Below are 27,509 nucleotides of genomic sequence, written 5' to 3'. Positions count from 1 at the left end.
ATATCAAATGTGTATGTCATCTGTAAATACGAATAAAATTCTTAAATTACGAGCCTAGTTTGTTTAGACAAAGGCTGAGATAATGGCTGAGATAATGAGGGTGCTGGACATGCCGAGAGATGAGTTTGGATTGGTCGGTGTTGCATCTTGTTTCTATAAAATGAGCTGCTCGTACTGCAGCATAGATAACTGAAAATATGTTGCTACTGCTCTCAATAACATTGTTTCCCTGAATTTATCAGGTGCTATCGACAAAGGTCAGTGGGAAAAAGTTGTACATTTTCCTTGACACCCAAAAGTACTCCTTACAATTGGAATGCTTAACAGGACTGGAAAATGGTCCAGTTCACACACTTATCAAGAGAACATCCCTGGTCATCCATACTGCCTCTGATCTGGCCTACTCACTAAACACACATGCTTCATTTGTAAATTATGTTGGAGTGTGCCCCTGGCTATCCATCAACAATAAAAAATAAAGTGTTGTCTGGTTTGCTTAATATAAGGAAGTTGAAATGGTTTATACTTAAGTACATTGTACCCCTGGCTATTTCAACAATATATATATAATTGTGCCGTCTGGTTTAATAAGGAATTTGAAATGTATACTTTTACTCAAGTATGACAATTTAGTACTTTTTCCATCACTGGATGTGTCTGGGGGTTATAGCATTTCTTTCACATGACCCATCAATTAAGACAAGTGTATCTGGGTAAGCGTTATCTATTTATAAAATATTTTTATCTGGTCCACTTTCTGTTTACCTGGAATACTTCCTTATTGTAGGCTACTACCACTTGTAGTCTTTAGCACATCACCTCAGGTGAATCATTAAAGAGATGGGTGGGGCTGGCTTAATTAAGAGGGTGTGAACAATGCTGAATGGGTGTAGACAAAGGAGAGCTCTAGTCGATACCAGAACATTCAAAGGCCCTTTTTTCAAAAGTGAGTAGACAAGAGTATCAACATTTAAAGCATAATTGTTTTCCCATTGTTCCTCAAAAATGTGGTTTATGGTATACCATTTTGTAGCTCAGAGTCTCTACTTTTATCCAATGCAAAAAAACGAATTCTGATTTTAATACATAAGACCGAATCCAGGTGGTAAGTCACATATTAACATGAGTTACCGATAGAGCCTAAAAGGGATAATTATGATAGCGCTTGACCAATAACATTTTAAAGTAATTCTAATGTGCATAATTTAAATGTCAAGCTTTTTCTTTCTGCCGATTGACTCTTCTCCCTTTAATTAATAATATTCCATGCATGTTTCTTAAGATTATTATTTTAGTATATTTCATATTCAGCATGTCAATGCTATGATAAATACCCTTACCTAATATCATCCTCATTGGCGAAAATGATGACCACCCTTGCGTTTGGGTTTTCTCTTAGTCGGCGGATGACCTTTCCAAACTCTCCAGGCTTTGGCTCCCGAGGAATCTTGACCGACTGAGAGATACACACACCTCCTACAACAGAGACAGAGGAAACACACAGTAGTTGAGTGGCAGTTTAAGTCAAGGTTTTCACATTTTACAGATGCTCAACTTGAGCTATCAGTAGATCACCAATAAGAGCAGAGCTCTCAACAACATTCTGCTCTGAGGTTTGTGACTGAGCATGAATCCTTTGGCTTCACTCTTAAGGGGGCAATCTGCATTTGCAACAACCATGGACTTTTAAATTAATGACATATAGCCATTACTTCTTAAAGAATAACTTTTAAATGCCTCATGAGCTTAGTTCAAATATCTAAAACCTATCAGAAGCAACAAAATCCAAACACTGTATAGCCTTTAAGTTTATTTTGACAAGGACAGTGCACATTAATAAACATTTCAGTAAAAGTGCAGGATTTAGCCAGGCAACAAATCTTCGACTGCAGTCCCCTGGGCAGGTTATTAAAAACTCAGAAAATGACAATGCAGACAATAAGCAAACACAGAACAACATGGGGGTGGCATGTAGCCTAGTGGTTAAAGCATTGGACCAGTAACCAAAAGGTTGCTGGATCGAATCCCTGAGCTGACAAAGTAGAAATCTGTTGTTCCAGACATGGGAAGCTCTTTTGCTGCCTCTGTAGTCAAACAATTCTGTACATGGGAAGCAGTTTTGTTGCCCCTGTAGTCAAACAATTCTGTGTCAGAAATGAGCTAGTTTGAATTTTTTTATTTGAGTTACCTTTTCCACCTGATTTTTGAAAGAGATTGGAATCAAAAGATGGTTAAAACTATAATTTTGATCTCATGAATGGTCAGTCCTTCCATACATTGCTCTGTCTATACATTTGAGAGTGGTTATATTTCACCAGCCCCATCCCTCAGTTGTTTACAAAAACAGTGGTGGGGTGCTCTTTGGGGTTCTTTGAACTGCAGTTTACCTCTTTAATAATTACCTTTAAATCCACCTGCTGCGACTCTTATGTAACTTCCCAGTTGGGGGTAGACACAAAACCTAATGCAGCGGACATCACTTGAACCACGTTCATTTTGAACATGTCCTTACCAAGGATAACTTTCATCCAGACACTTAAACTGCGAGGAGAACAGAGACTGTTTGAAATCAGAGACTGCTGAGGGGAGGACAGCTCATTATAATGGCTAGAACGGAGCAAATGAAATGGCATCAAACACATGTTTGATGTACAGTATTTGATACCATTCCACTCATTCTGCTCCAGCCATTGACACGAGCCCGTCCTCCCCAATTAAGGTGCCACCAACCTTGGTGGGTAAGAATATCTTTTTCACTAGCCATGTTAGTGGGTGGTCAATTTACAGAGCTCTACAGTGCGAGCATTACATTTGCAAATAAAAATAGTCAAAAGTCAAGTATAAGCACATTAGAGTTAGAAAAATGCTGTAGTTGCTGTTTTCAAAGTATTTCTCCTGTTTTGTTTCAAAGCTGTTAATTGCACAAATAAATACTAATCCTATATCCCGCAACACTGCCTGGCAGAGCAGCTGAGCTCATTGAGTGATGTGCTGATAGATACATTTTTGGAGGCGCTGCGCACAGACATAAAGTTGGTCAAATTTACTTTAAAGTCTACAAAGTGAGACTTTGTCCTCATGTTTCTTGGCTATTTACATTGTTCAGTTCACAAGCTTGGTTGTTTTTCAACGTTAGTTTGAGTCTGCTGCTTCAACTGATAGCAAAGAGACACCCTAGTCAGATCTCAAATCTCACACACAAGTGACAGGACTCGAGTGGCCCCATTGGTAAACCATGGTAAACTCCTGCCCTTAAAGGGGCAGCTGAACATTTTCTCTGATATTTTTATCTGCCCCTTTTTTTCAATTTTCACCTAAAATGACATACTCAAATCTAACTTCCTGTAGCTCACGACCTGAAGCAAGGATGTGCATATTATTGATACCATTTGAAGGGAAACTTTGTGGAAATGTGAAATGAATGTAGGAGAATATAACACATTAGACCTGGTAAAAGATAATGCAAAGAAAAAAACATGCGTTTTTGGTAAAAAAGCATTGTGCCATCATATTTGAAATGCAAGAGAAAGGCCATAATGTATTATTCCAGCCCAGGCGCAACTTAGATTTTGCCCACTAGATGGAATCAGTGTATGTGCAATGTTTTAGACTGATCCAATGAACCATTGCATTTCAGTTCAAGCTGTTGTACTGCCCAAATGTGCTTAATTGGTTTATTAAAACATTTTCAAGTTCAGAACTGTGCACTCTCCTCAAACAATAGCATGGTATTCCTTCACCGTAATAGCTACTGTAAATTGGACAGTGCAGTTAGATTAACAAGAATTTAAGCTTTCTGCCAATATCAGATATGTCTATGTCCTGGGAAATGTTCTTGTTACTGACAACCTCATGCTGATTGCATTAGCTTACGTTAGCTCAATCGTCCCGCGGGGGACCAATGATCCTGTAGAGGATATAACTAGAGTCGATTTCCGTGGCCCCCATAAAAATCTGTCAGTTTAAGCTACAGATATTTTTTGCTTTGGATGCATCTCAATCCACCGCAACCGCCGATGTTGCACTTCCATATCTGCGATGAAAGGTGACAGAGCTAGATCTGTGATTGTCAGACCATGAGACATCCCGAAAATCAGTCTTCTCAGAAAATGTTCTATAGCATCAGAACGGTTTGGCCTAAAAAACTATTATGACCCCTCTATGGAAAGATAAGACTCCCACAAACACGATGGTGTTCTTCAATTTGAGACTTGTCTGAAGTCGGTACAGTCGATCCGCCATCTTCTGTCTGTTGTGCCCAGACAGTTTGGGATACACACTGTGAAAAGGTAAGTCAGTTGTTTTCCTCAAAAGGCTCGTCTGAACGTCCCCCTGTACCAGCTGAATCTTTTTTATTGAAGTAATGTGTATAGGGAGATTGTTTAGTGCCCAAAATGGGGGGGGGCAACTATCTGTTGTTCCATGTAGTGAATATTTTATTCAATGCATTTATATGGGCTACATTTTTTCATCAAATAATTTAGAATATTTATTACAATTTAAAATCAAATAGCTGAATTATCCTTGGTATGACCTTCTTTAAAACAATTCCATATAGCTCAATATAACCCCCATTTAGCCTGTGCAGCTTCACAGAGGGATTAAACATTCTAAATTCTCACCTTTTGGGTGGGTGGACTGGTACATTTGATCAAGTATTTTCTCATGGTTGTTGCCTTTTTGGTTGTGTGGTCATTCATAGCATTTTGTCTACTTGATCCTCTTGAGTCACTTTAGAACCGGACCATGCATCATGCCATTGTGTTCTCCCCTCAAGCAATGTTTAGCTCACTCCACAAGTCACCATTAAGTCAGTGTGTTGATAGCACACACTCCAGTAACTCAACCTCAACGCTCTGACTGAATAAATGTTTCTCCTGTACTATACAGTATTTAACAATATTGTTTTGACACAGTAGTAAATGAATGTGCTTAATTTCACAAAAAATTATTAGCAAAATATATGTCTGTTCATTTCATTTAAACAATTAGCCCCCCCCCCCCCCCCCCGGCAAAAAAAAACAAATTACCAGTTAACTATATTTTTTGGACATAGCGGCAGATGCCCTTGAATCTCTTCCTTCAATTTGACATAGTCATTAGCATAATATCATAGCAATAGATATATGCTGCGTGTCATGGTGGTTTAAAAATGCTTGGGATCTGCATTGGATTAGGTGCACCACTAATTGCCAATTGAACCACTTGCACTCCTATATTGATGTTTGTGATTAAGAGCATATTATTTATATTTGTATTTATTATGGATCCTCGTTAGCAGCAGCTAGTCTTCCTGGGTACCAGCAAAATTAAGGCAGTTAATACAATTTTACAATTTCAATGCGACATTACAATACATTCACAGATTAGTGTGGCCTCGAGTAAAATTATGATGTTACTTTACACACTAGGGTAGCGTACTGTATTTCACATAGACAACTGTACCTGAAAGGTTACTCTGAACCATAAATTAAACTGAGCAGAGCCTTTGAACTCTGTGCACACCACTAAGGAAGTGGCCCAAACCTGACAGACTGAGAAAATCTCCTGCATAAGGGGACCAAGCTGAGTTGGGTGGCAGAGGTTTCAAGCAAAACAGTTGACTTCCTCCTGACCTCAATCAAACTTCAACAAGGCAGAGCTGCCTTGGCAGACTGCCTGTCCCCTGTGCAGTATTATGCAATCTATGTGCACAACAAGCCTTTAGAATGGGAGAGCTGGGAATTCTTCAAATCTTTTGTTGTATGATTATATTTATTGCCGTATTAGTACACTTTCAGAAAATAGGGTTCCAAAAGGATTCTTCGGCTGTACCCATACGACAACCCTTTTTGGTTTATAGGTTTATAGGTTTATACCAGGTTTATACCTGGAACCCAAAAGGGTTATCCTATGGGGACTGCGAAAGTACCCTTTTAGGTTCCAGATAGCACCCTTTTTTTTAACAGTGTAAAGTACATAGACAATGTCTGCCATATTTTGAATAATTTACAGACAAGCCGATTTGTAAATCTGCCATTTTCTTCAGTCTCACATCAGGCTTGATATAAAACTAAGGTAGTAGAAAACTAGCTGCATGTTTAGAGCAAAACACAACTCACATATAACTGACTATGTATCAAGCACAGCTCTCTTTGACTACATTCACGGACCATGTGGAAACCGAGGTCATTGATGCATCGCAATACAATGTTTGCTTGTTGAGCTCAAGTCAAGGTGTTTTCTTCGTGCGTAAACATGTCTCAGGAACTGCCAGGTATGCTTGTTTGTTCTGTAGATTGAGAGCCAAGCATTTAGGGGATTGAGTCATTTAAAAACGGTATTATGTGTCACGCCCTGATCTGAATCCCCTGTCCTTGTGCTTGTCTCCACCCCCTCCAGATGTCGCCCATCTTCCCCACTTATCCTCTCTGTATTTATACTTGGGTTTTCTGTCTGTCTGTGTCAGCTCGTCTTGTTTGTCAAGCTTACCAGCGTTTGTTTTGTCAACGCCTATCTTTTCCCAGCCTCTCTTTTTCTCATCCTCCTGGTTTATGACCCTTGCCTGTCCTGACCCTGCACTGGCCCGCCTGACCACTGCCTGTCCCTGAACCTTTGCGCCTACTCTGGATTATCAAACACTGCCTGCCTTGACTTGTCATTTGCTTGCCCGTTACAATAAAGATTTACAGTTGAAGTCAGAAGTTTACATACACCTTAGCCAAATACATTTAAACTCAGTTTTTCACAATTCCTGACATTTAGTCCTAGTAAAAATTCCTTGTCTTAAGTCAGTCGGGATCACCACTTCATTTTAAGAATGTGAAATGTCAGAATAGTAGTAGAGAGAATCATTTGTCCTGCATTTCTTTCTTTCATCACATTCCCAGTGGGTCAGAAGTTTGCATACTTAATTAGTATTTGTAAGCATTGCCTTTAAATTGTTTAACTCAAGTCAAACGTTTCGGGTGGCCTTCCACAAGTTTCCCACAATAAGTTGGGTGAATTTTGACCTATTCCTCCTGACAGAGCTGGTGTAACTGAGTCAGGTCTGTAGGCCTCCTTGCTCGCACACGTTTTTTTTCAGTTCTGCCCACACATTTTCTATAGGATTGAGGTCAGGGCTTTGTGATGGCCACTCCAATACCTTGAGTTTGTTGTCCTTAAGCCATTTTGCCACAACTTTGTAAGTATACTTGGGGTCATTGCACATTTGGAAGACCCAATTAGACCAAGCTCCTTACTGATGTCTTGAGATGTTGCTTCGATATATCAACATTTTTCCTCCCTCATGATGCCATCTATTTTGTAAAGTGCACCAGTCCCTCCTACAGCAAAGTACCCAAAGCACCCCCACAACACGATGCTGCCACCCCTGTGCTTCACGGTTGGGATGGTGTTCTTCGGCTTGCAAGCTTCCCCCTTTTCCCTCCGAACATAATAATGGTCATTATGGCCAAACAGTTCTATTTTTCTTTCATCAGACCAGAGGACATTTCCCCAAAAAGAACGATCTTTGTTCCCATGTGCAGTTGCAAACCGTAGTCTGGCTTTTTTTATGGTGGTTTTGGAGCAATGGTTTCTTCCTTGCTGAGCGGCCTTTCAGGTCGATATAATACTCTTTTTACTGTGAATATAGATACTTTTGTACCTGTTTCCTCCAGCATCTTCACAAGGTTCTTTGCTGTTTTTCTGGGATTGATTTGCACTTTTCGCACCAAAGTACGTTCATCTCTAGGAGACAGAACGCTTCTCCTTCCTGAGCGGTATGACGGCTGTGTGGTCCCACGGTGTTTATACTTCCGTACTATTGTTTATACAGATGAACATGGTACCTTCAGGCGTTTGGAAATTGCTCCCAAGGATGAACCAGACTTGTGGAGGTCTACACAAATTTGGGACACTAAAGTCCATGGAGAATAAGAGCACCTCCAGGACCTGTTGTCTGGACCTCTGGCAGTCTCTATGGGGGTGCCACAGGGTTCAATTCTTGGGCCGACTCTTTTCGCTGTTTGTATTGTGGATTAACTACCATGTTGTTGATCCATTTTCAGTTTTCTCCTATCACAGCCATTCAACTCTGTAACCATTTTAAATTCACCATTGGTATCATGGTGAAATCCCTAAGCTGTTTCCTTCCTCTCGGGCAACTGAGTTAGGAAGGGTGCTTGTATCTTTGTAATGACTGGGTGTATTCATACACCATCCAAAGTGTAATTAATAACTTCACCAAGCTCAAAGGGATATTCAATGTCTGCTTTTTACATTTTTTACCCATCTACCAATAGGTGCCCTTCTTTGCAAGGCATTGGAAAACCTCTTTGTGGTTGAATCTGTGTTTGAAATGTACTGCTCGACTACGGGACCTTTCAGTTATTTGTATGTGTGTGGTACAGATATGAGTCAGTCATTCAAAAATCATGTTAAACACTATTATTGCACACAGAGTGAGTCCATGCAACTTATTATGTGACTTGTTAAGCACACTCCTGAACAGTTTGAATCATAGCCACGGGATGTACAGTGGCTTGCGAAAGTATTCACCCCCCGTCGTATTTTTCCTATTTTGTTGCCTTACAAGCTGGAATTAAAATTGATTTTTTGGGGGGGATTTGTATCATTTGATTTACACAACATGCCTACCTCTTTGAAGATGCAAAATATGTTTTATTGTGAAACAAATAACAAATACAACAAAAAACTGAAACCTTGAGCGTGCATAACTATTCACCACCCCCCCCCCCCCCCCCCCCCCCCCCCCCAAAATCAATATTTTGTAGAGCCACCTTTTGCTGCAATTACAAATGCAAGTCTCTTGGGGTATGTCTCTATAAGCTTGGCACATCTAGCCACTGGGATTTTTGCCCATTCTTCAAGGCAAAACTGCTCCAGCTCCTTCAAGTTGGATGGGTTCCACTGGTGTACAGCAATCTTTAAGTCATACCACAGATTCTCAATTGGAATGAGGTCTGGGCTTTGACTAGGCCATTCAAAGACATTTAAATGTTTCCCCTTTAAACACTTGAGTGTTGCTTTAGCAGTATGCTTAGGGTCATTTGGAAAGTGAACCTCCGTCTCAGTCTCAAATCTCTGGAAGACTGAAAAAGGTTTCCCTCAAGAATTTCACTGTTAGCGTCATCCATCATTCCTTCAGTTCTGCACAAGTGTCGCAGTCCCTGCCAATGAAAAACATCCCCACAGCATGATGCTGCCACCACCTTGCTTCACTGTGATGGTGTTCCCGGGGTGATGAGAGGTGTTGGGTATGCGCCAGACATACTGTCGGAAGTTTACATACACTTAGGTTGGAGTCATTAAAACTTGTTTTTCAACCACTCCACAAATTTCTTGCTAAATCAAATCAAATGTATTTATATAGCCTTCTTACATCAGCTGTTAACAAACTTTAGTTTTGGCAAGTCTGTTACGACATCTACTTTGTGCATGACATAAGTAATTTTTCCAACAGTTGTTTACAGATGGATTATTTCACTTATAATTCACTGTATCACAATTCCAATGGGCCAGAAGTTTACATACACTAAGTTGACTGTGCCTTTAAACAGCTTGGAAAATTTCAGAAAATGATGTCAAGGCTTTAAAAGCTTCTGTTAGGGTAATTTACATAATTTGTGTCAATTGGAGGTGTAACTGTGGATGTATTTCAAGGCTTACCTTCAAACTCAGTGCCTCTTTTCTTGACATCATGGGAAAATTAAAAGAAATCAGCCGAGACCTCAGAAAAAATGTTGTAGACCTCCACAAGTCTGGTTCATCATTGGGAGCAATTTCCAAATGCCTGAAAGTACCAAGTTCATTTGTACAAACAATAGAACGCAAGTATAAAAACCATGGGACCTCGCAGCCATCATACCGCTCAGGAAGGAGATGCGTTCTGTCTCCTAGAAAATAATGTACGTTTGTGCGAAAAGTGCAAATCAATCCCAGAACTACAGCAAAGGACCCTGTAAAGATGCTGTAGGAAACCGATACAAAAGTATCGATATCCACAGTAAAACGAGTCCTATATTGACATAACCTGAAAGCCCGCTCAGCAAGGAAGAAGCCACTGCTCCAAAACCGCCATAAAAAAAACAGACTATGGTTTGCAACTGCAGATGGGGACAAAGATTGTACTTTTTGGAGAAATATCCTCTGGTTTGATGAAACAAAAATAGAACTGTTTGGCAATATTGACCATTGTTATGTTTGGAGGAAAAAGGGGTATGCTTGCAAACCGAAGAACACCATCCCAACCGTGAAGCACGGGGGTGGCGGCATCATGTTATGGGGGTGCTTTGCTGCAAGAGGGACTGGTGCACTTCACAAAATAGATTATGTAGATATTTTGAAGTAACATCTTAAGACATCAGTTTGGAAGTTAAAGCTTGGTCGCAAATGGGTCTTCCAAATGGACAATGTCCTCAAGCACACTTACAAAGTTGTGGCAAAATGTTTATACTCTCCTATTTTTCTTTCATCAGACCAGAGGACATTTCCCCAAAAAGAACGATCTTTGTTCCCATGTGCAGTTGCAAACCGTAGTCTGGCTTTTTTTATGGTGGTTTTGGAGCAATGGTTTCTTCCTTGCTGAGCGGCCTTTCAGGTCGATATAATACTCTTTTTACTGTGAATATAGATACTTTTGTACCTGTTTCCTCCAGCATCTTCACAAGGTTCTTTGCTGTTTTTCTGGGATTGATTTGCACTTTTCGCACCAAAGTACGTTCATCTCTAGGAGACAGAACGCTTCTCCTTCCTGAGCGGTATGACGGCTGTGTGGTCCCACGGTGTTTATACTTCCGTACTATTGTTTATACAGATGAACATGGTACCTTCAGGCGTTTGGAAATTGCTCCCAAGGATGAACCAGACTTGTGGAGGTCTACACATTTTTTTCTGAGGTCTTGGCTGTTGTCTTTTGATTTTCCCATGATGTCAAGGAAAGACGCACTGAGTTTGAAAGTAGGCCTTGAAATACATTCACAGGTACACCTCCAATTGACTCAAATTATGTCAATTAGCCTATTAGAAGCTTCTGAAGCCATTACATCATTTGCTGGAATTTTCTAAGCTGTTTAAAGGCACAGTTAGTTTAGTTTATGACCCACTGGAATTGTGATACAGCGAATTATAAGTGAAATAATCTGTCTGTAAACAATTGTTGGAAAAATTACTTGTAGATGTCCTAACTGACTTGCCAAAACTATAGTTTGTAAACAAGAAATTTGTGGAGAGGTTGAAAAATAAGTTTTAATGACTCCAACCTAAGTGTATGTAAACTTCCAACATCAACTGTACTTTACACAGTCTGCACTTGGGTCTTACTTGATACCTGATAATTATGTGTGTGAATAGGACAACCCATGCCAGTTAAATCTGGACAGCCTATGTTTGACCTGTCATTTCTTTCTACTGGTGTTATTTAAAAGGCAGAGGAGACTGACTGCCTGACAGCGGGATCCTAGAAATCTGGTAAGTCACTCCTCTGCCTCCGTATATGTCACTGTGGATACGGGGTCATCCAGAATGATAAGGTGTCTGCAAGTAGTCAGGAAGTACTGGGCCTTGCTGTGCCAATGAAACGTATGGTCAGAACCAAAATAATACAATAAACATGTTCTTCTTCTACCTTTGGACGGCGTGTGCTTTTAGTTTTCCTATGGTATAATATTGTATTAACATTTCAAAGGAAGTCGTTTTTGATTAATTCAGCTGTTTGTTCTCTATTTACTGTTTTCTCTCTAGACATACAGTATCTAGAAAAAAAATCTGTAAAGTATAATTTATTATGATTCAGGTTTGGAATAAGGTTGATAGCAGACAGCTTGTTTGATGCAGGGAAAGGCATTACTCATTATTCAAATGATCCGAGGTCAATTAGGTCATGTATTCTCCGGCGCTCGAGTTCGCCAGTCTGCTTATTATTACGCATACCTGTCACCATCGTTACGCGCACCAGCGCCTCATCAGAGTCACCTTCCTGATTAGCTTCCCTACATCTCTCACTCCCTTTGGTTCTTTCCCTAGGCGTTATTGACTCTGTTTCGGTTTCATGTCTGTACTTTTCCTGTTTCTTGTTTTGGATCATGTTCCATTTCTTTATTCAGTTATTCACTCCCTGTACTTGCTTCCCAACTCCCAGCGTACATGTTACACAACCTAACTGTCCCTCATGTTTGTTTAACAATTCACAATTATTACTGTTTATGGACTTCTAATGAGAAGGCTTTCAGTTGAGCAGGAAGGAAAATGCAGTTGCAACGGAGAACCTCTTAACCGAAGAAAATGCCGTACCCCCAGCTACTGTATGAATCGCACATTTATTCCAGACTCTTTAACCCTTATAACTGACATGCCACAAGCAGAATTTCTCAATATTAGGGAGACCCGTTGCTCGGGAAGCAGAGTGGCTTCAGAGGGGGAAAATACAAGCCCTTACGTTGCCAGGCCCCCAAGCAAACTGAATTCACCAATGCACAGAAATGGGCTGAATAGGCCCACAACAAATAGGCCCACAACAGTCTACCCATTTATTACGTAGAAAGGTACAAGTTCTAATCAAACAGAAGAGATTTGCATAAAAAGACTGCATAAAAACACTGTGAGAAGAGCTGGAATGGAACAATTGGGGCGCCTGACGACTGAAGTCATACATAAATAGTTTTATGCTGGAATATAATAGAGCAATGTTTTCTTTATGGATGTGTTGGTCTTAGTTTTGAATTTTTTGGGGGGGATGCATTTACTGGTATGTGGTTAGAAGAAAACATTACTCTGGCTGGGTCCTCTAAATGCTTATTTCATTTGAATGTCTTGAAATTAAGTGCTGGGTACAAATCTTGGAGCCTCTGTGCGCATTTTACAAAAAGCTATGTGTATTTCACACAGCTATACTTGTCATAAGTGTACTGCAATGAGAAAGTGCAATTCCATTGTTTATCTATCTAACATGCTGACCAGACCGGGTGGACCATTTCAGTTTGTCCGTGATGTGTTCGCCAAGGAACTTAAAACTTTGCCCCTTCTCCACTGCTGTCCCGTCGATGTGATAGGGGTGTGCTCTCTCTTTGCTATTTCCTGAAGTCCACAATCATCTCCTTTGTTTTGTTTGGTTGACTTTGAGTTAGAGGTTGTTTTCCTGACACCACACTCCAAGTGCCCTCACCTCCTCCCGATAGACTGTCTCGTCATTGTTGGTGATCAAGCCTACTACCTATTGGGGAAGTATGCACATTGAAGTGGGTCTAGGGAGGCAGGTAAGGTGGAGGTGATATGATCCTTGATTTGTCTCTTAAAGCACTTCATGATGACATAAGTGAGTGCAATGGGGCGATAGTCATTTAGTTCAGTTACCTTTGCCTTCTTGCGGGCAAATCATAAAAGCTGGCTAAGAAGGTGTTTAGTTTGTCTGGAAGCAAGACGTTGGTGTCCGTGACGTGGCTGGTTTTCTTTTTGTAGTCCGTGATTGCCTGTAGACCTTGCTACGTACGTCTCATATCTGAGCTGTTGAATTGCGACTCCACTTTGTCCCTATACCGACATTTCGCTTGTTTGATTGCCTTGCGGAGGGAATAACTACGCTGTTTTTATTCAGCCATATTCCCAGTCGTCTTTCCGTGGTTAAATGCGGTGGTTTGCACATTCAGTTTTGCCCAAATGCTGCCATCTATCCACGGTTTCTGGTTAGTGTAGGTTTTAATAGTCACAGTGGGTACAAGATCTCCAATGCACTTCCATATAAACTCACACACCGAATCAGTGTATAAATCAATATTCTCTGAGGCTGCCCGAAACATTTCCCAGTCTGCGTGATCAAAACATAGGCTCAGACACATGCATACAAACACATGATAACATACACACTATACACACACATACACATTGATTTTGTGTTGTATGTGGTAGGGCCTGAGGGCACACACTTAATGTGTTATGAATGTATTATGTTTTTCAAATTGTATAACTGCCTTAATTTTGTTGGACGCCAGGAAGAGTGCCTTGGTAGCAGATACATAATAAATGCAAATACAAAAGCCAAAATATATATTTTATCAAATAATTGTTTATATCTAAAAAGGGGTCCTTCTAAATTAAATGATCCATAGTATGACCATGTTTAAACAAGTTCATATGTCAGCTTAGCTGCATACCCGGAGACTACTCGCAAAGGGAAATTACTATATTTTCATAATTTGGGTGCCTTAAGTCAACAAATAGGATACATAAGATTCCCATGTAATATTTTCCATAATGTAGGAGGGGAATGTTATTTTACAGTTATAAAATAAACTTGGAAAATGGCTGTAACTGTTAAGGTTTTCTTCCTCCTCTTCCTCTGAAGAGGAGGTGTAGCAGGGATCGGACCAAAATGCAGCGTGGTTATCTTGATACATCTTTAATGAAGATAATACCGAACAATACAAAAACACTAAACATAACGTGAAAAAAACTAAACAGCCCTATCTGGTGCAAACAAACACAGAGACAGGAACAATCACCCACAAAACACTCAAACAATATGGCTGCCTAAATATGGTTCCCAATCAGAGACAATGATAAACACCTGCCTCTGATTGAGAACCACTCTAGGCAACCATAGACTTACCTAGACAACTATACTACACCACAATCCCATAACCTACAAAAACGTCAAGACAAAACACACCACATAAATAACCCATGTCACACCCTGGCCTGACCAAAATGATAAAGAAAACACAAAATACTAAGACCAGGGCGTGACAGTAACGATGTGCGCTGGGAGTCGGGAAGCAAGTTCAGGGAGTGAGTATTTTAATAAATAAACACAACATAATACAAAGTAAGGAACAACGCACAGACATGGCACAGTAACAATAACGCCCGGGGAAGGAACCAAAGGGAGTGACATATATAGGGAAGGTAATCAGGGAAGTGATGGACTCCAAGTGAGTCTGATGACATGCAGTAATGATGGTGACAGGTGTGCCATAACGAGCAGCCTGGTGACCTAGAGGCCAGAGAGGGAGCACACGTGACAATGGCACTGTTCAGTGCCAGCTTTATCTAAAGTTCTATATAAATTAGGCCCCAGAAGAGATTTCATAGAAGAGTGTGCACATTGTTCAGCTCACACTTCCAAAATAAAAGAGCACTTGACAGGGGAGTCCAGGCCAACCATACAATGGATAACAAAGGACTGTATGTTTGGCTTGGGCTAAATTACTTTTTAGAGGCTGTGCTCTATGGCATAGAGAAATTAGCTATGTTACTTTGGGTGCTGCGTCAGACTTATACTCTTCAAAAATATATGCAATGAGTAAAAGAGGCAATGCAGAGACACCAATTGATACCGTACCAGCAGAAGGAATAACAAAAACACTTTACAAATTATACCAAACATGTCCAAACTGAAAGTCTTGTCAGGTAGTGCCAAACCAAGGCCTCTTTGTGTATACTATATAGTGCTCTGAAAGTAAAGGAAACAGAGAGAGAAGTTATAGGGAAGGGATCAGTCAGAGCTCTTTGTTATACCAGTCATGTCCTGACTCCTCACTCCTCGACACAGCCAACCCAAACACAGTAATCTACGCTCAAGCTCCAGACCCTGTAGAACAGGACGTGTCAAGCAGGTTTGCCCCTTCTACATGTCTGTTGGTCGGGAGTGGAGTAGGTGGCGGAGCCCTAGTAAAGTAGGGATAATCCCTGAACCAGATACTGTATCATCGGGCCAAGCCAAGGTCCTTCAACTCTAATTGGTTAGTGAAAAGCACTGAAAAGCCAATGAGGAGGAGATAAACTAAGCAGAGCTTCCTCCAACAACAGAAAAACATTTAGCCTTGCCTTTTTTTATTCTGCAGACAGTGAAACAGTATAGACCTGTTACACAACCCTGTCCAGCATAATGCAGTCTGCCATCTCTGGATGGTGGTGGTGGATGATGACCACAAAATATGATAAATTTAGGCTTGAAGTAGGAAATTCGAAGTGGAAACTTCAGAATTTTATTTTTCAATGCTGTGTGTTTCCCCGACTATGTTTCTTTTCGGGCTGGGTTTTGGTAATGTGGAACCACCTGAAAAATGTCCCATGTGGACTTCCTGTTGCTACTGGCTTACTGCTGTCTCCAATGCACTTCAACCAGGGGCTGTTGGGCTCATGATAAAATGAAGAGCTATTCAAGCTTTGTGATGAGCTAATGATGTTCACTTATCCAAATAGCCATGGTAGCCAATGTGTGAAGTAATCAGCTTGGCACAGCTGGTGACGTTCGCCTGCAGAGATGGTTGTCCTTCAAGGAATGTTCTCCCATCTTCACAGAGAAACTCTGCAGCTCGGTCAGAGTGACCGCGGGTTCTTGGTCACCTACCTGACCAAGGCCCTTCTCCCACGTTTTCTTAGTTTGGCCAGGCGGACAGTTTTTGGAAGCCTTGGTGGTTACAAACTTCTTCCATTTTGCTCTGACATGCACTGTCAACTGTGGGACCTTATATAGACAGGTACACACCACGCCTTTCCAAATCATTTCCAATCAATTGAATTTACCACTGTTGGACTCCAATCAAGTAATGGAAACAGGATGAACCTGAGCTCAATTTCGAGTCTCATAACAAAGGGTCTGAATACTTACGTAAATAAGGTATCTGTTTTTTCTTTTTATTACATTTGAAAACATTTTTTAAAACAGTTTTATGCATTGTCATTATGGGTATCGTGTGTAGATTGATGAGGAATTTATTTATTTATTTAATTTTAGAATAAGGCTGTAACGTAACAAAATGTGGAAAAAGTCATCTGAATACATTCTGAATGCACTGTAAATAATGTTGTTTGTGTTATCTGCGTGTTGATTCTAGTGATATTTAAAGCAATGGGATTGAAATTGACAATGGTAAATAAATGAAGTGTTGCTTGAATCACAGTGCTTTCAACATTGCGTGGTATAGTTGCTACTCGAATGCACAAGATATGACATCACCAGTTCAAGAAATGTCAGTCTTGAGACGACTCCATATTTTTTTTCTATGCACAGCGCAATAATAAAAACAGATGACATCGCCAGTTTCAGAAAATATCAGTGTTGAGACGATGCCATCTTTTTTTCCCCCTGAGAAAGTTTGATGTGCAAGGTGAAGCTTCGATTCAAACGTGGAATGTCTTTGCATTTTTACATTAGCATATTTGTATAATGCGATGCCTTGCTAGGTTATTGTGCTTTACTCACAAACTCAGTTTGGTTGAGCAGGCTAGGCTGAAGACACCAACTAGCAGTTGTAGCTAGTGATCGGGCATGTGTTAGTTAAAAAATATGCTAGCCAACGTTAGCTAGCTCACTAATGATGTTAGCCAGACATTTTTTGGTAGCTAGACAACATTTATGATGGCGGAACATGTTTGTCACACCCGTTCTTAGACAGCCAGACAGCTCAATTTGAAACCAGTCAAATTGTGTTCTAGTTTCAGCTCGGGCCACGTAAGTTTCTCCCATCAATTACTTGGCTAGCAAACTAGCTCTGGCAGTGAGTCAGCTAGTTGGCTAGCTAGCTACTTGATATCTGGCTAAACATTTCCAAGTATTGATGGCAGGGGATACATAGTTTTAGCGATGTTAGCTAGCTTAAATTCAAATGATGAAAACAGTGAAATTAATCGTGGAGGCAGTGCTAGTTAGCTATGTCATGTTTTATGTTTGAGCTTGAATGTGCTAGGTGAGCTGTATTTGTTGAGGATGGTAGTCATTGTTATACTGAGTCAATTACTTTTCAGATACCAGATAGGAATTCACCGCCAAACAGTCCACAAAGAATTTGGTAAGATTTTTTAAAAGTATTTAGCTAGCTAGTCAAAGTTGATTTGATAAGTAGGTTGTCATATGCTAACTTTTTTTGTTAGGTAAAAATGTTTTAAACATTGATCTAGACAGTTGCTATGATTTTAGCTTGTTGTCCAACTAACTATCTAGCTAGTTACTTTGGCTAGAATCGCACATGGCCATGGCCCGTGGGTCCAGGCAAACATTTTCTTTATTAGTTCCATGCTTGACAGAAAAGGTAATAATAATAATAGTTGAGAAACATTTTATTGTAATTGTTTGTTTTATAATTGCAGTGATAATGTTAAAGGAATTACATGTTTACATACAACACAGCTTGCCAAAAACAGGTTAGGTAATTTAGCAGTAATAAACTCTTTGGGCAATGCAATCTAGCTAATTGTTTCTGTACCCTGACATTGCCATTTTTCTTCTATGTTGGCATGCCTAGCTACAACTGCCATCAAATTACAATTTCCAATCTATATTTAAAAAATTAAATCTAGCATGTTTGTTTTTTGTTTACTGATTTACATTAATTGGTAGACTACTAAAGAGGGCTGCCCTGTCTCATTTACACTATCTCAAACTAGCTAGAATACTGGTAGTTTTATAAATTTCCTTCAACAGGTAAAGTACCAGTCAAAAGTTTAGACACACCTACTCATTCAAAGATGTTTCTTCCTTTTTATTATTTTCTACATTGTAGAATAATAGTGAATACATCAACTATGAAATAACACACATGGAATCATGTAGTAACCAAAAAGTGTTAACAAATATATTTGATATGAGATTCTTCAAAGTAGCCACCTTGACAGCTTTTCACACTTTTGTTATCCAGCTTCACCTGGAATGCTTCTCCAATAATCTTGAAGGAGTGCCCACATATGTAGACGCTGGGAGCCGAGAAGCAGGTTTAATATAACAAAGAACGATACAACATAGGAGTATAGTCTTGCCTTGAAACAATACTGCCTGGGGAATGAACCTAAGGAGTGCCCGATAAAGGGGAGGTAATGAAGTCCAGGTGTGCCTCATGACTTTACCTTTATTTACCTAGGCAGGTCAGTTATTAAGAACAAATTCTTATTTTCAATGATGGCCTAGGAACAGTGGGAGCCTTGTTCAGGGGCAGAACAACATATTTGTACCTTGTCAGCTCGGGAAGTCGAACTAGCAACCTTTAGATTACTAGTCCAACACTCTAACCACTAGGCTACCCTGCTGCACCATGATGAAGTGCAGGTGTGCGTAATGATTGATGCCAGGTGTGCTTAATGATGGTTGCCAGGACCGGTGGTCAGTAAACGGGCAACGTCAAATGCTGGAGGGAAGAAGCGGGAGAAGATGTGATATTATATATTTGTATCTATTTAAATGCTATTCAAATGGTTATAGCGGTGACTGTGGTCATTTGGCTGACAAATAACTCTATGACCGTCACAGCCCTACTTGCAATGACTCTCTCTTTCTCTCTAACTTCCCACCCATCTCCCTCTCCTTTTTAGCAGGTTCTGTTTGGCGCATTGTCAATTGGAATGGATATGACACGCCCTGAGTGAAAGTGACATTATGTCAAAATTGTATCCTGTGATTCCTGTCAGACTCAATCACTTTTGCTGTGTACCTCATTCAAAATCAAATTGGAACTCTTGCAAAGCCTCCATAACTCTAGAAGACTCCAGCATAATGTCTCCAATAACACTTAAATAGACCCCAAGCCAGACATTCAGATGAGTTTTGCAGAAACCTCTTTAGCTGCTTGCTATTGCTTTGACTGAGTTTCAATTCGGTCAAAGAGAACAGGAGGATTATGCTAAACTTTTAAACAGCAACAAACAAATGAAAGGTTGCCACTGAAATAGCTGTGCCTCACTATACTGGCTCAGCCTCCCGCTGCTTGTCTAGGAAGCTGATAGATAGCAAAACATTCTCATGAAACAGTGAGAGGTCCACTGTTTGTGTATCTGTTGTAGCTGAATAAATGAAACTGTGATGTGTAAAGCCAAAGAGGAACTATCAGAAATGCGTGGGTGTCAAGTTGGCTGCAACTCCAAACAGCTAGTCTAACATAAGGACGATGATTGCTACTGTAGAAAAGGAACGGAAAAGAATTCCATCAACAAGATGCTCAACACTGTTGATTTAAGTATCTTGTTTGTTTACTTTTTCATCAAAAGAGGAACGATCTACCTTGACTGCTTTTGTTGTGATGCTGAAATCCATCAACTCCTAACCCATCAACCGTGAATAGAATATTGCTTAAGCAAGAATAATTTGTATTTTCTTTCAGATTCATAATTTTCATAAAATCAAAAGAATTGTTTGGAATTTTAGTGCAGGGTATTTTGTATTTATTAGGATCCCCATTAGCCGATGCATAAGCATCAGCTACTCTTCCTGGGTCCACATGAAACATGATAAAATACATAGTACAGAACATTATTAGTCACAGCCTACATATCAGTACATACACACAATATCTAGGTCTAATACATAGTACAGTGCAAATCACAATAGAAGATATATACAGTGGGGAGAACAAGTATTTGATACACTGACAATTTTGAAGGTTTTCCTACTTAAAGCATGTAGAGAGAGGTCTGTAATATTTATCATAGGTACACTTCAACTGTGAGAGACGGAATCTAAAACAAAAATACAGAAACTCACATTGTATGATTTTTAAGTAATTCATTTGCATTTTATTGCATGACATAGGCATTTGGTACATCAGAAAATCAGAACTTAATATTTGGTACAGAAACCTTTGTTTGCAATTACAGAGACCATACGTTTCCTGTAGTTCTTGACCAGGTTTGCACACACAGACCTTCTCCAGATCCTTCAGGTTTCGGGGCTGTCGCCTGGGCAATACGGACTTTCAGCTCCCACTACAGATTTTCTATTGGGTTCAGGTCTGGAGACTGGCTAGGCCACTCCAGGACCTTGAGATGCTTCTTACTGAGCCACTCCTTAGTTGCCCTGGCTGTGTGTTTCGGGTCGTTGTCATGCTGGAAGACCCAGCCACGACCCATCTTCAATGCTCTTACTGAGGGAATGAGGTTGTTGGCCAAGATCTCGTGATACATGGCCCCATCCATCCTCCCCTCAATACGGTGCAGTCGTCCTGTCCCCTTTGCAGACAAGCCTCCCCGAAGAATGATGTTTCCACCTCCATGCTTCACGGTTGGGATGGTGTTCTTGGGGTTGTACTCATCCTGCTTCTTCCTCCAAACACGGCGAGTGGAGTTTAGACCAAAAAGCTCTATTTTTGTCTCATCAGACCACATGACCTTCTCCCATTCCTCCTCTGGATCATCCAGATGGTCATTGGCAAACTTCAGACGGGCCTGGACATGCGCTGGCTTGAGCAGGGAGACCGTAGTGTGTTACTAATGGTTTTCTTTGAGACTGTGGTCCCAGCTCTCTTCAGGTCATTGACCAGGTCATGCCGTGTAGTTCTGGGCTGATCCCTCACCTTCCTCATGATCATTGATGCCCCAAGAGGTGAGATCTTGCATGGAGCCCCAGACCGAGAGTGATTGACCGTCATCTTGAACTTCTTCCATTTTCTAATAATTTCACCAAAAGTTGTTGCCTTCTCACCAAGCTGCTTGCCTTTTGTCCCATCCCAGCCTTGTGCAGGTCTACAATTTTATCCCTGATGTCCTTACACAGCTCTCTGGTCTTGGCCATTGTGGAGAGTTTGGAGTCTGTTTGATTGAGTGTGTGGACAGGTGTATTTAATACAGGTAACGAGTTCAGTTAATACAGGTAATGAGTGGAGAACAGGAGGGTTCTTAAAGAAAAGCTAACAGATCTGTGAGAGCCGGAATTCTTACTGGTTGGTAGGTGTTCAAATACTTATGTCATGCAATAAAATTTAAATTAATTACTTAAAAATCAATGTAATTTTCTGGATTTTTGTTTTACAGACCTCTACATGCTTTGTAAGTAGGAAACACTGCCGATTTTGCAGGTTATCAAATACTTGTTCTCCCCACTGTATGCAGTAAGGTGATCTTTTATCTGTTTTTTTTAACTGGTTTCATTGCTAGCTTGAGTTACCTGGGGTGGCAGAGAGTTCCATGTAGTCAGGGTTCTTCCAATGAAGGTGAAAGTGGGAATCCTCACAGACGGTGCTAAACAAAAGTTGTTTATTTTTCTACACCCCATTCAATTAATCCTCACAGTTGAGCCATCAGTCCAAATTTCAGACCAATGTCATCCGCACTAAAAGGCCTATTACAATCCCATTTGTATCTCAGTGTTCAACCTCATGGAAATCGTATTCATTTTTCTGCATTTAATGTGAACGTGTTTTTCCCTTTTGAATCCCTTTTGAGTGATTTCCGATGGCTGTACTGGAAGATTGCTCATTCCCCAAGTCATGGTTGGTGATGTTTTTTCGTGGCATCAGGCTAAAATCTGTCCCGTGTGTCACATGTGACAGCAGCCTGTCTCCCCTGCCTCTAATAGGGGAACAGCCCATCTTCCATGCCATTTTACTCTTCAAGGTCATCGTGCCGAAACAGAATTCAATATTCACCCACTACAAGAAGCATGGTGGGGGGGCTTAAAATAGTTGAAACTGTCTGACAGTGTTGAACACTGCAGAATAATGTAATGATTTTGTAAATTAGCCGAAAGGTCGGGTTTCCATTGACGCAAAGGGCCAAGTACCTGCAACAAGGTCTCTTAGTGGAGGCGTGAGCAATTCCCTCCAGATAGACTACTGGGAACACTGATTCATGTGCTCAACCACAGTGGGCTTCAGGTGCTCACATTCATTCCATTTTGTGTTGCTGCACAACGAGGTCCTGATCTTTTCACTTATTCTTCTCCACTTAACGTCCACCCATACTTGATAAAAGGAGATTGGGAACGTATGGTTACGGGCATGGCAGAAGCACTTAGGATCCCATTCTAGACATTTGTGTGACATGCACCCCTCTCAGACCTTCAAAGCCCATTCACAACATAGTGGAGTTTTTTTCACACAATGTGTGTGGAAGTAGAAAATGCAGAATGTACTTTCGCCATGTAGGGATTTATGTACCAGGGTTAGGGTCAATCACATTTCAGTTCATTCCATTCAGGAGATGCATTGACATTAATTTCATGAATGGGAAAGTGCCATTTGTCTTCAATAAGACCTTGTTGTGTCGACTAAGAATCTTTGTTCCAGGGTAATGTATGGCAATTCTGTGGGAGGTTAGATCCCTTGTCATGCTCTTAGCCCCTACCCGAAGGGAAAACAAGAGAGGATGTGTATATCCTTAGGCTCCTCTTCAACCTCAGCATAGAGAACATGTTGCTACTGAACACGTGCCAGCAGGGTTCCAGACTAACATTTCCCCCTGGTGGCACTGGTACCACTAACTCTAGCACAAGCCCATGATTTGGTGGCACCCCAAAAAAAGTAATCAAAGTTATTCAGAATACTTTATTTAAGCAATATGGCCCTAGGAGGTGTGATACCATACCATATACCAATATACCATGGCTAAGGGCTGTTCTTATGCCCGAGGTGCCTTATTGTTATAATAAACTGGTTACTAACGTTATTAGAGCAGTATAAATAAGTGTTTTTTCATACACTTGGTATACTGTACGGTCTGATATACCACAGCTTTCAGACAATCAGCATTTAATGCTCTAACCTCCCCGTTTCCAATAATAATTATACAACGGATGGGTCGAAACCGTGTTACCACTGACTAAGGCTATTATGTTGAAATGCCTATTCACTATTACATCTCACTGTGCAAATCACTGTCTCATCAGCCCAGCCAGGCAATTTCTAAACTTGATGTCCACTGTAAAAAAGCATTTCGACATTATCTCCATTTGCTTCTAGACTAGCAACAGCGGAGGTTTATAAACCTTGCTGTCTGTCTCTCCAAACTTTGCATATTGTTTCAAAATTGAATTGCGATCTCCACTGACCCATAGAAAGTGAATGATGTGTCCGAGCGAGACAGACAGAAAGTTGACCTGGTTGTCATTGCAACATACAAAAACTTTCAGTTGACTGGCTACATCGATACTTTGTTGCGAAAACGAGAAATGGATGAGTGGAACATTTCTCTTGATCTTTGTTGGCAGAATGACTGGAGAAATATCTATCGAAATGCCCAGAGAATGCCCCTGCGTTTCATCTCCATCCAAGGAGAGGAGAGTGTATCGGGCCTCAAATCACAACATCAGGAACACTACAATCCAGAAACTGGCCAATGCTGGTTTATAAGCGAGGGAGATTGTCAGTGAGTGGGCATCAGTGGAAAAGTTGGCTCCAGACTTACTGGCGTCCTTCACTGGCAGACAAAAAACGCAGGAGCAACATCCTCGCCAAAAATAAAGAGAGCACCACAGCACCATCAACACCCAAAAGGCTGAAGCAAAGCAGCAGTACTGGTAGTAGCACAGACCCCCACATATATTTAATCCAATGCACCACTCAGGGGAATATGCAAATACATGTAACATACAAAAAGTAGCTAGCTAACTCAGCTGTGGTAGACAACAAAGAGAATGGATGGTTTCATTTATTAAAATCAGTTTAAATTAATGTTATGGATTGTCTTTCTTTTGTCTGAACAGTGTTCTGACGAGAGAGCACATGTTCTATGCCAGGCGAAATAGCGCATCAATAGCTCGTTGTTATTGGATTTCTCCAAATAAATGTCACTAAAAAACAGCTACTTTACTGTTTGATGTGACTGTGTTAGCCGTAGTTGGCTAGCAAGCAAGCAAGGGATAAGAACGTTGCCAGCTAAGGTGGCAATGGAACATTTAGAACAAACGACAGATACAGAAGTTTATGCCGCACTGACATTTCTCGACCAATATTTATATATTGCTAATTCCAATCCTTTACTTTAGATTTGTGTGTATTGTTGTGAAATTGTTAAATATTACTTTTAGATATTACTGTTAGAGCTAGAAACACAAGCATCTGCTAAACACGTGGATTTGAAAGAAAATACTTCACGATTGGGTTGCGTCTCTGGCAATGTAACCAATAGACTATATCTCGTGAAATAATGAAATATTATGAATAAATTAATAAAAATAAAACGTTTCATGAAAATATGTTGATAACAAAGAAATGTTTTCTAAAGTATTGAAAATGAAATATGTAATTGACATACAGTTGAAGTCGGAAGTTTATATACACTTAGGTTGGAGTCCTTTAAACTTGTTTTTCAACCACTCACAAATTTCTTGTTAACAAACTATAGTTTTGGCAAGTCGGTTACGACATCTACTTTGTGCATGACACAAGTAATTTTTCCAACAATTGTTTAAAGACAGATTATTACACTTATAATTCACTATCACAATTCCAGTTGGTTTACATACACTAAGTTGACTGTGCCTTTAAACAGCTTGGAAAATTCCAGAAAAGTATGTCAATGGCTTTAGAAGCTTCTGGTAGGCTAATTGACATAATTTGAGTCAATTGGAGGTTTGCCTAAGGATGTATTTCAAGGCCTACCTTCAAACTTTGCTTGACATCATAGGAAAATCAAAAGAAATCAGCCTCTGAAAAAAATTTGATCTCTAGAAGTTCATCCTTGTGAGCAATTTCCAAATGCCTGAAGGTAACACGTTCATCTGCAAGTATAAACTTCATGGGGCCAAGCAGCCGTCATACCGCTCTGGAAGGAGATGAAGAGATGAACGTACTTCGGAACGTACATCAGTCAGGAAGTTAAAGCTTGGTTGCAAATGGGTCTTCCAAATGGACAATGACCCCAAACATACTTCTAAAGTTGTGGAAAAATGGCTTAAGGACAACAAAGTCAAGGTATTTAAGTGGCCATCACAAAGCCCTGACCTCAAACAAAATTTGTTGGCAGAACTGAAAAAGCGTGTGCGAGCAAGGAAGCCTACAAACCTGAGTCAGTTACACCAGCTCTGTCAGGACGAATGGGCAAATTTCACCCAACTTATTGTGGGAAGCTTGTGGAAGGCTACCCGAAACGTTTGACCCAAGTTAAACAATTTAAAGGCAATGCTAATTGAGTGTATGTAAACTTCAGACAAACTGGGAATGTGATGAAATAAGTAATAGCTGAAATAAATAATTATCTTGTCACGACTCCTACCGAAGGTGGCTCCCCTCTCTGTTCGGGTGGTGCTCGGCGGTCGTCGTCAATTGGTTGGGCTTTATTTACCAACCGACCCGCCTGCTGGTTGTGCAGGATTATTTTCAGTGTACAGTTGTACACGACTGTAAGTCACGGTTATCCGTGTGTGTGTGTTTAGTTTGTTTTGTTGCCCGTGTTTGGGGCATTTGTTTGGGTTGGTGTCGTTTTCACCGGTGTGGTGTATTAAAAGTATCGCTACCCTGAACTCTGCTTCCTGCGCCTGACTTCTTCCAGCCTCGAGGCTGATGGCACCAGTGGTATGGGAGGTGGACTCAGACATTGAGCGGACGATACGGGAAGAGCCTGCGCCTCCTCAGTGTCCGGATGGGCGTAAGTACGTGCCGCTTGGTGTTCGGGACCAACTGATTCGGTGGGCTCACACCCTACCCTCCTGTTTTTGATCCATCCTCAGTTTTCTTCTATCGCAGCCATTAAATTCTGTAACTGTTTTAAAGTCGCCTGATGTTGATATCCCTGAGCGGGTTCCTTCCTCTCCAGCAACTGAGTTAGGAACAATGCCTGTATCTTTATAGTGACAGCATGTATTGATATGCCATCCAAAGTGTAATTAACAACTTCACCATGCTCAAAGGGATTTTCAATGTCTGCTGTTTTTGTTTTTACCCGTCTACCAACAGGTGCCCTTCTTTGTGAAGCATTGGAAAACCTCCCTGTTCTGTGTGGTTGAATCTGCAATGCCCTGATCTGTTTCACCTGTCTTTTTGCTTGTCTCCACCCCCTCCAGGTGTCTCTTATTATCCCCAGTGTATTTATCCCTGTGTTTCCTGTCTCTCTGTGCCATTTCGTCTTGTTGGTCAAGTCAACCGGCATTTTTCTCTCAGCGCCTGCTTTTCCCAGTATCTCTTTTCCCGCCCTCCTGGTTTTGACCCTTACCTGTCCTGACTCTGAACGCGCCTGCCTGACCTCGTGCCTGCCTATCGTCTTGTACCATTTGGACTCTGACCTGGTTACCGAACCCCTGCCTGTCCTGACGCCGCACGAGCCTGCCTATCGCATGGTACTGTTTGGACTCTGACCTGGTTTATGTACTCTCGCCTGTACCTGACCTGCCTTTTGTTATAATAAATATCGGAGCTCAACCATCTGCCTCCTGTGTCTGCATTTGGGTCTCGCCTGGTGCCATTATATAACTTGTGTTTGAAATTCACTGATCGACTGAAGAACCTTACAGAACATTTTATGTGTAGAGCACAGGGATGCGCAAGTCATTCAAAAAAGTATGTTAAACACTATTATTGCACAGATTGAGACCATGCAACTTATTATGTGACTTGTTAAGCACATTGTTTACTCCTGAATTTATTTAGGCTTGCCATAACAAAGAGGTCGAATACTTATTGACTCAAGACATTTCAGATTTGATTCATTTGAGAATTATTTTTTTTTTTTAAATATTGAAAAAATGTTTTGTTTACATTTAGGCTATTTTTGTTCTATTTTACTGTCAAAATAGGCCTCCAGATTCTATATACTTTTCAATATATGAATTTGCCTTTGTTTCTTTATGTGCACTAATATAGTATGTATAGTATGTAGGCCTAATTCAATTGGTG

General features: G+C 40.6%; 1 protein-coding gene across 1 annotated transcript in view; it reads right to left on the bottom strand.

The window, feature by feature from the left end:
* The window catches only part of LOC110527736 (metabotropic glutamate receptor 4), a 340,536-nt gene that overhangs the window by 85,345 nt on the left and 227,682 nt on the right, over positions 1 to 27,509 (bottom strand). Inside the window, exon 4 of the mRNA XM_021609206.2 lies at positions 1,341 to 1,476. Within this exon, the coding sequence (XP_021464881.1) occupies positions 1,341 to 1,476 (136 nt within the window). The remainder of the gene's footprint in view (positions 1 to 1,340; positions 1,477 to 27,509) is intronic.

This window comes from Oncorhynchus mykiss, chromosome 7 (assembly GCF_013265735.2).
Source record: "Oncorhynchus mykiss isolate Arlee chromosome 7, USDA_OmykA_1.1, whole genome shotgun sequence".
Lineage (NCBI taxonomy): Eukaryota > Metazoa > Chordata > Actinopteri > Salmoniformes > Salmonidae > Oncorhynchus > Oncorhynchus mykiss.
The sequence above is the reverse complement of the archived record's forward strand: the minus strand, read 5'-3'. Positions and strand labels throughout refer to the sequence as shown.